Source organism: Geospiza fortis, unplaced genomic scaffold (assembly GCF_000277835.1).
Source record: "Geospiza fortis unplaced genomic scaffold, GeoFor_1.0 scaffold855, whole genome shotgun sequence".
Classification (NCBI taxonomy): domain Eukaryota; kingdom Metazoa; phylum Chordata; class Aves; order Passeriformes; family Thraupidae; genus Geospiza; species Geospiza fortis.
The window spans coordinates 97060-111072 of record NW_005054684.1 but is presented as its reverse complement, the minus strand read 5'-3'; the positions used below and the strand labels follow the sequence as shown (position 1 = coordinate 111072).

Below are 14013 nucleotides of genomic sequence, written 5' to 3'. Positions count from 1 at the left end.
GCTCAGGGTCAGCTCCTTAGGCTCAGGGTCAGCTCCTCGGGCTCAGGATCGGCTCCTCGGGCTCAGGATCGGCTCCTCGGGCTCAGGATCGGCTCCTCGGGCTCAGGATCGGCTCCTCAGGCTCAGGGTCAGCTCTTTAGGCTCAGGATCGGCTCCTCGGGCTCAGGATCGGCTCCTCGGGCTCAGGATCGGCTCCTCCGGCTCAGGATCGGCTCCTCAGGCTCAGGGTCAGCTCCTTGGGCTCAGGATCGGCTCCTCGGGCTCAGGATCGGCTCCTCGGGCTCAGGATCGGCTCCTCGGGCTCAGGATCAGCTTTTTTGGGCACTGGGGAGGGGACGAAGCCTGGTTTGTGTCCCTGAGCTCGGGGATATTCCGTAGGGACGCTCCAGAGGAGCCTCCTGAGCCTCAGCAGTTGAGTCTCTGCCTCTGCTCCAACCCTGGGCTTGGATTTGGCATTTCTGTGCTAAAATCAGCTTTTAGGCCTGGCTTTTGGTGCTTGTAGGCCCTGGTGCTTTCTGGCTCAGCTTTTTGCTGCTTTTGGGCCTGGCTTTTTGGTGCTTTTAGGTCTCATTACTTGTGCTTTTAGGCCCAGCTTTTTGGTACTTTATGGCCTGGTTTTGTTGTTTCCAGAACTTTGTGCTTTTAGGTCTGGCTTTTTGCTCTTTTGGACCCTTGTGCTTCCAGGCCTTGCTTGGTGCTTTAAGGCCTGGCTTGGTGCATTTGGGCCCAGCTTTCTGGGGCTCTCAGGCCTGGCTTTTTGGCACTTTTAGGCCTGCCTTTTTTGCTGTTTTGGACCTTTGTGCTTTTAAGCCCGGCTTGGCGCTTTTCCCCACCTTGGCCTTCACACCCAGGCTGGGCCTTGCCCCGCTGTCCAGCAGGGAAAACTCACCCAGACCCCGTTCCTAAAGCCTTAATCCCGACAGAACCTGCCTGGCTTTAGGCTGGGGAGCCTGGCCTGGCCCTTAAGCCGAGCTTTTCCGCCAGGGGTGAGGAAGAAGGCGAGTTACATCACGCCGGTGCCCGGCGGCGTGGGGCCCATGACGGTGGCCATGCTGATGAAGAACACCATCATCGCTGCCAAGAAACTGCTGAGGCCCCAGGAGCTCGAGGCTCTGCCTGCCTAAACAGGGCTGGGCTTAACCAGGGGCCCCTCAGAGCCGGGCTTAACCAGGGGCCCCTCTCAACACCACCATCGCTGCCAAAAACTGCTGAAACCCCACGAGCCTGAGGCTCTGCCTGCCTAAACAGAGCCGGGCTTAACCAGGGGTCCCTCAGAGCTGGGTTTAATGAGGGGTCTCTCTGAACCAGGCTTAATGAGGGGTCCCTCAGAACGCCGTCATCGCTGCCAAGGAACTGCTCAAAACCCATGAGCTCCAGGCTCTGCCTGCCTAAACAGCCCTCTGAGCTGGGCTTAACCAGGGGTCCTTCAGAGCTGGGTTTAATGGGGGCCCCTCAGAGCCAGGCCTAGCCACGCCATTCCAGCCTGAGTCCCCGACAGGAGATGCAGTAGTTCAATGTTTTTATTTATTGTCCTGCACGTGGGGCTTTTCCCCAGAGTGAGGTCACAGGTATTTATTGGCTGGGCTGGGATTACCTAAACTCCTCCTGCTCGGTGTTAGAGCTGGGATTATCCAAACTCCTGCTCGGTGTTAGAGCTGGGATTATCCAAACTCCTGCTCGGTGTTAGAGCTGGGATTATCCAAACTCCTCCTGCTCGGTGTTAGAGCTGGGATTATCCAAACTCCTGCTTGGTGTTAGAGCTGGGATTATCCAAACTCCTGCTTGGTGTTAGAGCTGGGATTATCCAAACTCCTGCTCGGTGTTAGAGCTGGGATTGTCCACGCTCCTGCTTTGTTTATGAGCTAGGATTACCCAAACTCCTGTTTTTTATCCACACTCCTGCTTTGTGTCTGAGCTGGGATTACCCAGACTCAGTTTTGTGTTTGAGCTGGGATTATTCACACTCCTGCTTTGTTTTTGAGCTGGGATTATGCAAACTCCCGCTTTGTGTTTGAGCTGGGAATATCCAAACTCCTGCTTTGTATCCATACTCCAGTTTTGTGTTTGAGCTGGGATTACCCAGACTCAGCTTTGTGATTGAGCTGGGATTACCCAGACTCAGCTTTGTGATTGAGCTGGAATTACCCAGACTCAGCTTTGTGTTTGAGCTGTTTGGATCCCGGCACTCACAGTTCCCCCTCAGGGCTGGATCTGTAGTTTAAGCTCTTCTCTAGAGGAATTACTTGAAAATAGAAATTAAAATTAAAGCCATACTTTAGTCCTGGGTCTGTGCAGGCCCTGGGCTGGTGTAGCCTGTTCTAGAGTGCAGCTAGGCTGGGCTTTTCCTGCTCTTTGCATTGGTGGGGAATTTTAAAGCCGGTTCTAGGCTGGGCTTTCCCTGCTCTTTGCATTGGTGGGGAATTTTTCAAAGCCTTTTTTGTAACCAAAGAACAGCTGGCGGTGGGGGGAGCTCTCCTGCCCTGTGTGTAAAGTGTGAGTAGCTCAGGCTGCCTCAATAAAGTGTGAGAAGACCAAAAAATTTCTTTTTTGTGCCCTGGAATGAATTTTCTAATAATATGTAAATAATATGATTCTTGCACTTCTGGAACAGAGCTGGGCTTGCTTTAAAAGCTTGGGTTTTTATGTGTATATATAATGATATATTTTATATCTATATATATTTATATATATAGATAATTATAGAATTTATATTTATAGATAATTATATATAAATATAAAGATATATAATTATATATCTTTATATTTATATATAATTATCTATAAATATAAATTCTATAATTATCTATATATATAAATATATATATATATATGATATATATATATATCATATATATATATATATGATATATATATATATCATATATATATATATATGATATATATATATATCATATATATATATATATGATATATATATATATCATATATATATATATATGATATATATATATATCATATATATATATATATTTATATATTTAAAAAAATAGAATTATTTATCATTTTTAGGGTTCCAAAAGGCCCCTCCTGCCCCATGCCCTGGGAGGGAACTTTGGGGTTCCCAAATGAAGCACAGGAGAGCTCAGGTTCATGGGAAGGTTTTTATTGGGTTGTGTCATGGTTCAGTGGTGCTGTGCTGCAGGCTGAGGCTGGGTACCCCAAAAACCCCAAAACCTCGGGGGAACCTCGCCCAAAAGGGACAAACTGAGCCCAAAGGGCCGAGCTCTGCCCAGGGCCCAGCTCCCAGAGCCCTGGGCAGCAGGGAGAGAATTAAACCGGGATTAAAACCTTGAACCTGCCCGAAGCATGCTGCAGAGAAAGTGAGTTAAACCGGGATTAAAACCTTAGACCTGCCCAAAGCCCTGGGCAGCAGGGAGAGAATTAAACCGGGATTAAAACCTTAGACCTGCCCACAGCACTCTGCAGCTGGCACAGGGTTGGCACAGGAGCTACAGGAGGAGTTGGGTGTTACCAGGGCAGGGTTTGGGCTCTGCCCAGGGCAGGGTTTGGATGTTACCAGGGCAGGGTTTGGGCAATGCCCAGGGCTGGGTTTGGGCTCTGCCACGAGTCCCCGGAGCTGCGCCAGAACCAGAACGAGAAATGCCATAAACAGGAAACGGCCTGCGAGTCTCAGGATTTGGGTATTTACAGGGGTCAGGAACAGGCCAGTTACAGGGTTTAACTGGTGTCACTGGTGCCCAGTTGCATTATTTAACTGGTGCCCAGTTACAGTGTTGAACTGGTGTCCCAGTGTCACTGGTGTCCCATGTACAGTGTTTAACAGGGGTCCCAGTTCCAGGAATGTTGAACTGGTGTCCCAGTTAAAATGTGCCACTGGTGTCCCAGTGTTTCACTGGTGTCCCATTTACAGTGTTGAACTGGTGTCCCAGTAGAACCCCAGTGCTGCTGGTGTCAGTGTCAGTAGAGTTCTGCTCAGGGGAAGGGCCTGGGGGCTCTGGGAGGGAAAAACCTGAAGGATTCATCCAGGAAAAATGAGAAAAAATCGATTCCGGGGGTGTCGGGATCAGCGTTCCTAAACCAGGGCTGGGCCTGGGCCGTGGGTGGAGAAAAAGAAAATTCCTTTAAAGCCTCGGCAGGGCTGGGAAGAGCTGGAGGGAGCCTGGATCCCCACCCGGGGGGGGAGAGCCCCCGGGGGACCCCAAAACGCTGCTGGGTGGAACTGGGGGCGCTGGGGGCAGGGGCTGCTCTCCCCCCTGGGCGGCAGAGCCAGAGGGAATCCCGGGTGAATCCTCCAGGGAGAATCCTCCAGGGAGGAACCCGGGATTTCCCTGGGGCTGTTCCCAGGCCTGGCAGAGTAACGGGGGAGCATGTGGGGTGGGCGACCAAAGGGCTTCGCTGCAGCCACCGTTCCCATTTCCCCGTGGAAACCAGCCTGACTCCCTCAGGAACCCTTCCTGACTCCCTCAGGAACCCTTCCTGACTCCCTCTTCCTCCTCAGCCCGAGAGCTCTCTCTTCATCCCCATCCTGCTTCATCCTCCTCATCCCAGGTGCTTCCTCCTCTTCATCCCCATCTTGTTGTGTTTCCTCCTCCTCCTCCTCATCCCCGTCCCAGCTGCCCTCTCTTCCTCCATCCCCATCCCAGGTGCTTCCTCTTTTTGGGTCCAAAAATCACCAATCCCACTTTTCTTTGCCAAAATCACCAATCCCACCTTTCCTGTGCCAAAATCATGGATTTCACCTTTCCCTTTTTGGGGCCAAAATCACCAATTCCACCTTTCCTTGCCAAAACCACCAATTCCACCCTTCCTGTGCCAAAATCACCAGTTCCACCTTTCTGGGGCCAGAGTCATGGATTCCACCTTTCCTGTGCCGATATCACCAATTCCACCTTTCTTTGCCAAAATCACAATTTCCACCTTTCAGGGCCAAAACCACCAATCCCACCTTTCTTTGCTAAAATCACCGATCCCACCTTTCTGGCCCCGTTTTGCCGCCAGCGGCGTTGCCTTTGCCCAGTGGGAAGAGAGGGAATTCCAGGGTGTGGGACCCTAAAACCCACCGGGGCCCACGACCCTGAATCCACTGGGGTGTGGGGCCCTAAAACCCACTGAGGTGTGGGACCCTAAATCCACCAGGGTGTGGGACCCTAAATCCGCCGGGGCACGGGGCCTCCAGGGCCGCCTGTCCGGCAGAGAGGAACGCCCCCAGTTTCCTTTATCCGTACCCGTGACCGCGGCGCTATCTACCTAGCTAGATATAAATTAAATTAAATTTTGGAGCCCCGGCGGGCGGGGCTATAGCGTGGTCTCGCTGCCCATGTCCCGCGGGGCCTTCTCGGTGTCGCTGTCCTCGTAATCCGACTCCATCTCGATCTTCACCTGGGGCACGGCACAGATGGGGTTGCGGGAGTAGTTAAAGGCGGGAGACGACGGGCACGAGATCTTCAGGTGCAGGGTGATACTGGGGGCAGCAGGGGAGAGGGGGGTGAGCAGCCGGGGGGGGCTGCCCCTGCCCCAAACCCGCCCCAAACCTGCCCCGGGGGTGCTGCTGCTCCTGCCTGCAGGCTTTGAGCCGAGAGGATCCCAAATTTCCCCCCGGGATGGGGAGGGGTCCCGCTTACCTGCGATCCATGTCCGAGCCGTTCGGGGAGGAGTCAGAACGCAAAGCTCCGGGTGCAGGCCCTCTTTCCTGGGGGACACGCAGCTGAAACACTGCCCAGCTGACCCAAGACCTTCATCCCAGTTCCCAGTGGGAATTGTCCCTCCCCAGCTCTGGGATGTCCCGCTGTTCTTGGGAGCCCCCGGTGACCCCGTGCCCACCTCCTCATCGCTGCTGCTGTCGCCTTTGTTGCCTTTCTTCTTCTTCTTCTTGTCGTCCTCCTTCTTCTTCTCCTTCTCGGGGATGATGTTGTCGATCCAGGCCAGGTCGTGCTGGGAGAAGATGAAATCCAGGAGCCTCCTCACCAGGATCAGGGCCAAGATCTGACAGGGGAGAGGTCCAGGAGCATCTCAACCCAAGATGTGGGGTGACCACCAAGCCAAAAATCCCTTAAATCCCAAAAAACCCCTTTGGAGCGGGGATGGGAATGCCCACGATGGAGCAGATGATGGCGGCCATGGTAGGACTGCCAAAATCTCCTTAAATCCCTAGAAAACTCCTTTGGGGTGAGGATAGGACTACCATGATGGGAAATATGACGGTGGCCATGGTGGGACCTCACCAAAAATCCCAAAAAACCCTTCCAAGGTAGGATGGGATCACCATGACGGGGAAGAGGATGATGATGGGACCTCACCAAAAATCCCAAAAAACCCCTTTGGATCGAGGATGGGATTACCATGACGGGGAAGATGATGGCGGCCACGGTGGATTTGAGGATCCAGAGCACGGCCAGGCAGACGATCTGCACCAGGGTGAAGAGGTGGATGCGGCGCAGCGGGACGTGCCGCAGGAACACGTAGTCGGGCTGGTGCTTGGCCGGCATCAGGAAGAGCTTGCAGCGATCCCAGAACTGCCCGGGGAGGAAGGCCAGGGTTAATCCTCAGCCCCACCCCACAGGCTGCCTGGGAAAAGCCTCTTTTGTTCCCCCCAAATAGGGAATTTGTGGGGTTTTGGGGTTTCTCTGAGGGTTTTGGGTATCTGCTGTCCCACGTGTGGAAATTTTGGAGTAAAAATCCTCCTTTTGGAGACAGTGTGGGACAGCCTGTGGTCAGTGAGGACGAGGAGGACGATGAAGAGGACAAGGAGCAGGAGAACAAGAAGGATGAGGAGGAGAAGGAGGATGATGATGATGAGAAGGAGGAGAATGGCAAGGATGAGGAAGTAGGATGGGGATGAGGAGGATGAGGAGGATGCCGAGGAGGAAGGGCACTCACCTGGATGCCGTTCAGCGACGCCACGCCCATGTAGAGGAAGACCCCGTAGAGCACCGGCATGGGGATGTACTGGGAACAGGGAACAGCGCGGCCCTGACCCAGGGAAGGCAGCAGCTCCTCCCCAGGGACAGGGACAGCGCTGGAGCTCAGCAGGACGGGACAGCACCCAGCTTTTGTCCCCATGTCCCCAAATCTCTGCAGGGAGGGGGGAATGGGAATTTTACCTTCAGGATAGGAGCCAGGAAAACAGAAATGCCCGTGAGCACGAAGACGATGATGCCGGTCACCCTCTGCTCCCTGGAAGGGGGACAGGAGCAGGGTCAGCCCGAGGAACCCCCGAGGAACCGAGAACCTCCAGTGGGAATGGGACTGACAACGCCTGCCAGGCCCTGATGTCCCCAGGACAGGACAAACCCTCCCTGGCCCTGATGTCCCCCCAGCTGCAGGACATTGCTCAGACCCACCTGGGCCCCCCAGGACCCACCTGACCCCCAGGAACTGGGGCTGCTCCCCCGGGGCGCTGGTCTCGGTCTCCATCTTGAGGCTGTCGATGTGGGCGATGGAGATGACGGTGGCGGCCACGTACCAGGGCAGCCCCATGAAGGAGCACACGGCCATCAGGATGCCCACCCAGAAGAGGTCCAGGTGGTACCCGGCTGCCTTCTGCAACACAGCACGGGGGGCTCTGGGGGCTCTGCACTGGGGGTGTCCCCCAGGCAGGGCCTTGGTGCACCCCAAACAGCCTTGGGGCACCTGGTGTCACCCCATGTCACCCCACATGGATATGGGGCACCCCGTGTCACCCCATGTCACCCCACATCCCCCTGTGCCACCCCATATCACTCCCCTGCACCCCATTACCCGCAGAACTTCACCCCCAGCACCTTGAGCTTGTGCTCCTTCCTGTTGACGATGACGGCCGTGATCTGCTGGTCCATGAAGATGAGGATGGTGACCAGCAGGGCGGGCAGGGCGCTGGCCAGGTACACCCACCATGGGTTCTTCCCGAAGGGGAACACGAACCAGCCCCGGTCCACGCGCGTGGGCTGGGGAGGACAGCGGGGTCAGAACCTCGGGAACGGGGCACGGGCTGGGAGAACCCAAGGGGTGGCATTTGGGGACAACCCCATCCCGGATCCATCCTAAATCCCGTGCCCCAAACCGGCCCCAGATCCCCACTGGGATTTCTGTTGGGATCTTCACTGGGATCCTTGTTGGGATCTCCATTGGGATCACCATTGGGATCATCGTTGGGATCCTCACTGGGATCCTCCTTGGGGTTTCTGTTGGGATCCCCATTGGGATTTCTATTGAGATCTTCACAGGGATTCTTGTTGGGGATCTCCATTGGGATCATCATTGGGATCCTCACTGGGATCCTTATTGGGATTTCCATTTGGGTTCCCCATTGGGGTCCCCGTTGGAACCACCATTGGGAACTTCACTGGGATCCCCAGGTCACCCCTGGATGGGGGAGGAGAAATCCTTCTGGAACGGGGTTTTGTGGAATTTTGGGTTTTTACCTTGAAGTCGGTAGGCACTTGGAGCTTTGGGGTGTTGAGTCCAAAGAGCACATCCAGCCCCACAAACATTAGTATGGACATAAAGATGGAGAAATCGCTAATGAGCTTACGGAGCTGCCAGCCAGGAGGGGGAGAGAGAAAAGGGAGGGGAGAATGGCAAGAAAGGGAGGAAAAATGGCAAAAAAGGAGGAAAAATGGCAAAAAAAGAGGAAAAACAACAAAAAAGAGAGGAAAGAAAGTCAGAAAATTAGGATATTGTTAGAAAAGATCAAATAGCTTTTAAGACAGTGCCTGGAGCTGTGAGATTCCCAAAAAAACCTGGAAAAAGAGCGTGGGGAGAAGAGGAGGGGAGGCCGAACCTTGATGATACTGGGGATGTGGAGTTTGGGGGTGTCCAGTCCAAAACAGGCGTCCACGCCACAGAAGAGCAGGATGGAGAAGACATTGGAAAAATCAGCAATGAAAGCCCTGACCTGGAGGCAAGACAGGGAAACGGGGTTGGAAAGGGGAATTATGGGATGGGAAGGGGATTTATGGGGTGGGAAGGCAGCTTGTCCAGGTCTCTGTGGACGTCCCCATCCTCTGGAATTGTCCCTTGGTGTCACCTGCAAACCCCTTTGTTTGCATCATTAATGAGCACATTAATTAATGCTGGCCCTGACGGGGAGCCCTGGTCACCACTGGTCACTGATGGCCATCGGACTCTGGGCTGGTGACCACTTCCCTGTGGGTGGGATCATCCCACGAATTCCTTATCCACGATCCCACAAATCCCTCATCCATGATCCCACCCATTCCTCATCCATGATCCTACAAATTCTTGTTCATTAATTGTCCACCCGTTAATTGTCCACCCATTAACCCAACTCCAGTTCGGAGAGGAGGATGCCATAAAACCTTCACAGAATTCCAAAAATCAGGGCCTAAAACCTCAGGGAGGATCCCAATTGTGACCAAATCCTCCTAAAAACAGGGATTTATTTTCCTGGAGTTCTCTGCTTCCAACCTTCCCAAACCTCCCGGCAGCTCCCGTTTCCCCTCATTTTTGGGAAAGGATCTGACAGGATTTGGTTCTTTCCTTACCTTGGTGGGGAAGTAGCGGCTGAATTTGAATTTTTTCAGGGTCAGGGTCATGGAGTAGGTGCCAAAGAAGAGGATGAAGGACATGAGGGCCAGGTCGGGCACGAATTTGCAGGATTTTCCCACTAAGCTGCCGCCGTATTTGAGACATTCCTTCTTACTCAGCTGGGTCCAGTCCAGAGCTGTGAGGTTGAGAGCATTGGACTGGCAAGAAACCCGAAGAAAGCAAAATTAGTAAAATTTGGAATTATTGTGGTGTGCAGGGAAAGGGGGGATTTCAGCCCAAATCCAGCAAAGGTGGCATTTTTAAGGTGCACCGTGGAAAGAAAGGGAAATTTCCTGTCCAAACCCCAAAACTGTACTTTAAGGATCACACTGTGCAAGAAAAATGGGATTTCACAACTGAATTGAGCAAAACCAGCGTTATTAACAACTTGTGAAAAGAGGAAATTTCCTGCTCAAACCCCAGCAAGAGCAGTTTGAGCCGTTTCAGCACACAAGGAAAGGCGAATTTCCAGAGTTTTGGGGATACCCAGAACCGCAGAGCTGATACAAATTTGGGGGGGGAAAGTGTGGGTTTGGTGCTGCTGGGAACCCAAATTTGAGTTCCCCTTGCTCCAGGCTGGAATCCCCCGGTTCCCCCTCCCTGATCCCAAATTTCCCCTGGGCTGAGCAGAGCCCGGTCCTTACCAGAGACACGTTAGTGGTGTTCGGTGCCACTGGAGCCGAAGCATCGAACAAGGTCGCGTTGGCTGCGGGAAAGGAGTCGGTTATTGAGGTTTTGGGGCTAAACCCGAGCTTTGGGGGCTAAACCCCAGCTGGGCTTGGCCTGCTGAGCCCGCCAGGGATCGGCATCCCGGGATTTTGGGGGGAAATCCCCCATTTCTAATTCTCCCTGATTAATCCCACGCGCCGGGGAGGACGCAGCGGCTCCTGCGGCGGCTCCTCCCTGCGGGGCTGGCGAGGGCTGGGCCAGAGGGGATTTTTAGGAGCTTTCCCAGTTCCTAAAATTCCCAGGAGCTTCCCAAGGAAGCTGCCAGGAGCAAGGTGGACTTAAAACCCCCGGGGTGGAAAGCTGGGAAAGCAGCCTGGGGTGGTTTTTATATTTTTTTTTGGAGAGGTGGCACCCAAATCACACCCGATTTGCCTTTTTAAAATTATTATTGTATTTTTTTAATAGTTTGGGGGTGTTTTGGTGTCATCGGTGCAAAATTCCGTCTTTTCGAGCCCCCGGCACCTTCTCCTCCTCGGCTCTTCAGGCGACGCAGCTCCGCAGCTCCGGGAGCACCCCCGGGATGTCTCGGGGTGCCCCTAAAGGAGGGAATTCGGGAATTCAGGAATTCTGGGATGGCTTTGCCGCCCCCTCTTCCATCCTCTTCGGCCGCCGCCTCCAGCCCCGGGGATTACTGAAGGAGAGGCTGGGTTGGGACAGAGAGCCCAGGGCTGCCAGGACCGAGCTCTGGGGGACAAACTCAGCCCCAAAAACATCGGCTTGGTTCTCATTTCTCTCCTCCACAACCTTTTCTTTTTCCACAAACCCTATTTTGGGGTTTCTACGCCTTTAAAGGGCGGCACGGCACCAGTGGGGTTAAAGAGAGGAGCCCTGAGGGCTCCACACAAACCTTTTCAGAGAGAGAGAAAAGTCAAACACATGGAAAAAAAAAATAACAATGGAACCCCCCCGTGGGGGGAGAGTATCAAATATTAAAATAGTTTTAATATTTAGAAGGCGATACTCACTTGAGATTGAAATCAGGCCCAATTGATGTGTGCAGCAGAGACAAATATGGGACAAATCAGTTATAATAATCAAAAATCAGCAGGGATGGAAAAAAAAGGGAATTGAAAAAAAAAATTAAGGATGGAGAGGGAAATAAACGTAATTTCTAGAGGGATTTTAAATCCAGCCTGGACACGGCTGCCTCGGGCAGCCAGGGGGAGGAGCAGGATCAGGGGTTGGGGTGCAGATGCCTCTGGGCTGCTCGGGGTGGGGGCTTGGAGAAGGGGGAGACCTCCCTGGAGGCTGAAGGCTCCTCCCGGGGGTGCTCACGGCTCCGTCCGGGAATTCCGGCTCTGCGGGTTCCGGCTTCGCTCTCTGCGCCTCGGGTCTGGGGCAGGAGTTGGTTCTGGTGCTGGGCGCCCGGTTCCCAGTGGGATCGTGGTGCTCACGGAGGGGTGGATGAGCAGGAATTGAGGAAAAATGTGAAATTGAACCCAATGGCTGCGATTGCCACGGGGTGAGAGCTCTCCTTGGAGCAGCAGATGCGTTGGGTGGAGGGTCTTGGGTGCTTCTCTTGAAGGAAGGAGATGGGCAGAACTTCACCATCATCGTCATCCACCATCACCTTCATCCACCATCACCTTCATCGACTGTGACCTTCATCCATCGTCATCTTCATCCAATGTGACCTTCATCCATTGTTATCTTCATCCACTGTGACCTTCATCCATTGTTATCTTCATCCACCTTCACCTCCACCCACTGTCAGTCTCCTCTGGCTGCAGCTGGTGCTCCCCGAAATTTGGATTTTTGACATAATTCAGCTCCTGGGGAGCAGCCGCTCGCTGCCATGAGCCCGAAGCCGTCTCCGCTCCCTTCCAGGGCTGTCCAAGCTCCACAGTTCGGATCTGGGATCATCCAGGACGTCTACCCAAGAGCAAAACCATGCAAGGACCTTCTGCTCAGAGCCTGATGGCCTCTCCTTTTGGAAAAGGAGTGGAAAAAGGAGGGAAACGGTCCATGGAGGTTTCCACACCCAGCTGGGACATCCCGGGATGTCCCAGACACCGCAGAGCACAGAACCACTCCAGCTGTTTCCTGGAGATTCAGTTTCCACCAGCAGCAGGCTGGAATCACCCAAAATGTCCTTTTTCTCTTCCATAATTCCTTCTTATCCATCCAGGTCTGGCTGCTCCAGGCTGAGATCCCAACTCTCCGTCTGCTGTGTCCCAGGAAGTTCATCCAAGGGGAACAAGGCTCTTCCTCCGTCTCCACAGCCCCCTCAGAGGAGGACGATGAGTTCCGGGTGTCTCCAGCCCCGCTGCCTCCTCCCACGTCCTGGGCCGGGATTCCTCCACGCCAGGCCCCCCCCACCCCCGGCTCCTGCCCGGGCGGCCCCGGGGTGAACTCACCTGGGTCGGGGGCCACGCACTCGCACTTGTACATGGTCACGTAGTCGGGCTTGAAGTCCGAGTTGATGGGGTAGTACTTGAAGGCCCCGATCATCTTCTTGATGGCGTCGTAGATGAAGATGAAGCTGATGAGGGTGGAGAAGCCCTCCTCGGTGAAGCGCGTGATGTACTTTATGATGAAGCTGGCGTCGGTGGCCACCAGGATAAGGCACTGCAGGGCCGAGTGCAGCCCGATCCACAGGCGGAATTCCATGTAGTCGATCCCGTTGCCTCTGCAAGAGGGGACACGCGGCCCTGTGAGAGCGGCCGGGGGCTGGGGACACGTCCCACCCCCGTGGGGACATGCCCTGGTGTCCCCTGGGGTGGCCCAGCACTCACTTGCTGAAGTCGAAGAGCAGCTTCTCGAAGATGAGGATGGGGCTGGTGCTGCTGAGGATGATGAGGGGCTGCCCGGCGAAGAGGCAGAACATGGAGCCGGCCATGGCCGTGCCCAGGAAGCTCTCCATGACGCCCTGGGGACGGAGCAGAGGGGGCGTCACGGGGGTGCTGGGCCACGCCACGTCCCCACGGACCCCCGATGGAGATGGGGCTGAGGGACCTGCTCGGGATGGCTGGGACCGTGTCCCACTGCTCCTGGCATTGCCATGGAGGGATCCCAGTGCTCCGGGGCTGCCAGCCCCACATGGCAGAGAATGTCCCTCCCCAGAAGCTTGGCATGGCACAAGCAGGGTAAAATCCATCCCATCCCAATCCCATGGATCCCATCCCAAACCCATGGATCCCATCCCATCCCACGGATCCCATCCCTGCCTGTCCCCAGGCCGGTGACACCAGGGCCACACCTGGTAGTTGTCGGTGGCGTCCCCCAGCAGCCCCCCGAAGGTGATGGCGTTGGTGATGCAGCCCAGGTAGATGAAGAGGATGGCGGAGATGGACTGGATATGGAAACCTTCGTAGAAGTCACTCGGGAACCAGGGCAGCTTCCTCTTGATATCCAGGTAGAGGCCACCACAAAACCTGCAGAGACACCACTGAGGTGACACCGACACCCGGTGACTTCCACCAAAACAGAATCGTGGAGTCCTGGAGAGGTTTGGGTTGGGAGGGACCTTAAATCCCATCCCATCCCACCCCTGCCATGGCAGGGACACCTCCCACTGTTCCAGGCTGCTCCAAGCCCCGTCCAACCTGGCCTTGGGCACTTCTGGGGATCCACAGCTCCTCTGGCCAGTTGGGAGATTTACAAATATTGCTACATAAATACAATTTATATATAGGCACATAAATAGGCCTGGCGCTGACAAAAACCCCTTCCCACCAGGATTCCACCCCTCGGTGCCCCAGGATGAGCCCACAGGAGACGCTGGCAGATCCTGGCACATTCTGGAAGTTTCTGGGGGGTGGCTCCTGGCTCACCTGC

At 54.5% G+C, this 14013-nt stretch overlaps 2 protein-coding genes across 2 annotated transcripts in view; one reads left to right on the top strand and one right to left on the bottom strand.

Moving 5' to 3' along the window:
• Nucleotides 1–2539, top strand: part of MTHFD2 (methylenetetrahydrofolate dehydrogenase (NADP+ dependent) 2, methenyltetrahydrofolate cyclohydrolase) — an 8043-nt gene extending 5504 nt beyond the window's left edge. Inside the window, exon 7 of the mRNA XM_014311188.2 lies at nucleotides 985–2539. Coding sequence (XP_014166663.1) covers nucleotides 985–1124 — 140 coding nt within the window. The 3' untranslated portion in view covers nucleotides 1125–2539. The remainder of the gene's footprint in view (nucleotides 1–984) is intronic.
• Nucleotides 2540–3108: 569 nt separating this feature from the next.
• Nucleotides 3109–14013, bottom strand: part of LOC102034816 (electrogenic sodium bicarbonate cotransporter 4) — a 24908-nt gene continuing 14003 nt past the window's right edge. The window contains exons 12-26 of the mRNA XM_031065117.1: nucleotides 13436–13676; nucleotides 12972–13105; nucleotides 12594–12865; nucleotides 10152–10213; nucleotides 9465–9665; nucleotides 8741–8854; nucleotides 8382–8495; nucleotides 7743–7904; nucleotides 7343–7521; nucleotides 7083–7155; nucleotides 6859–6927; nucleotides 6321–6494; nucleotides 5803–5964; nucleotides 5604–5671; nucleotides 3109–5443 (exon numbers count right to left, since the gene is read on the bottom strand). Of these exons, the coding sequence (XP_030920977.1) occupies nucleotides 5278–5443; nucleotides 5604–5671; nucleotides 5803–5964; nucleotides 6321–6494; nucleotides 6859–6927; nucleotides 7083–7155; nucleotides 7343–7521; nucleotides 7743–7904; nucleotides 8382–8495; nucleotides 8741–8854; nucleotides 9465–9665; nucleotides 10152–10213; nucleotides 12594–12865; nucleotides 12972–13105; nucleotides 13436–13676 (2191 nt within the window). The 3' untranslated portion in view covers nucleotides 3109–5277. The remainder of the gene's footprint in view (nucleotides 5444–5603; nucleotides 5672–5802; nucleotides 5965–6320; nucleotides 6495–6858; nucleotides 6928–7082; nucleotides 7156–7342; nucleotides 7522–7742; nucleotides 7905–8381; nucleotides 8496–8740; nucleotides 8855–9464; nucleotides 9666–10151; nucleotides 10214–12593; nucleotides 12866–12971; nucleotides 13106–13435; nucleotides 13677–14013) is intronic.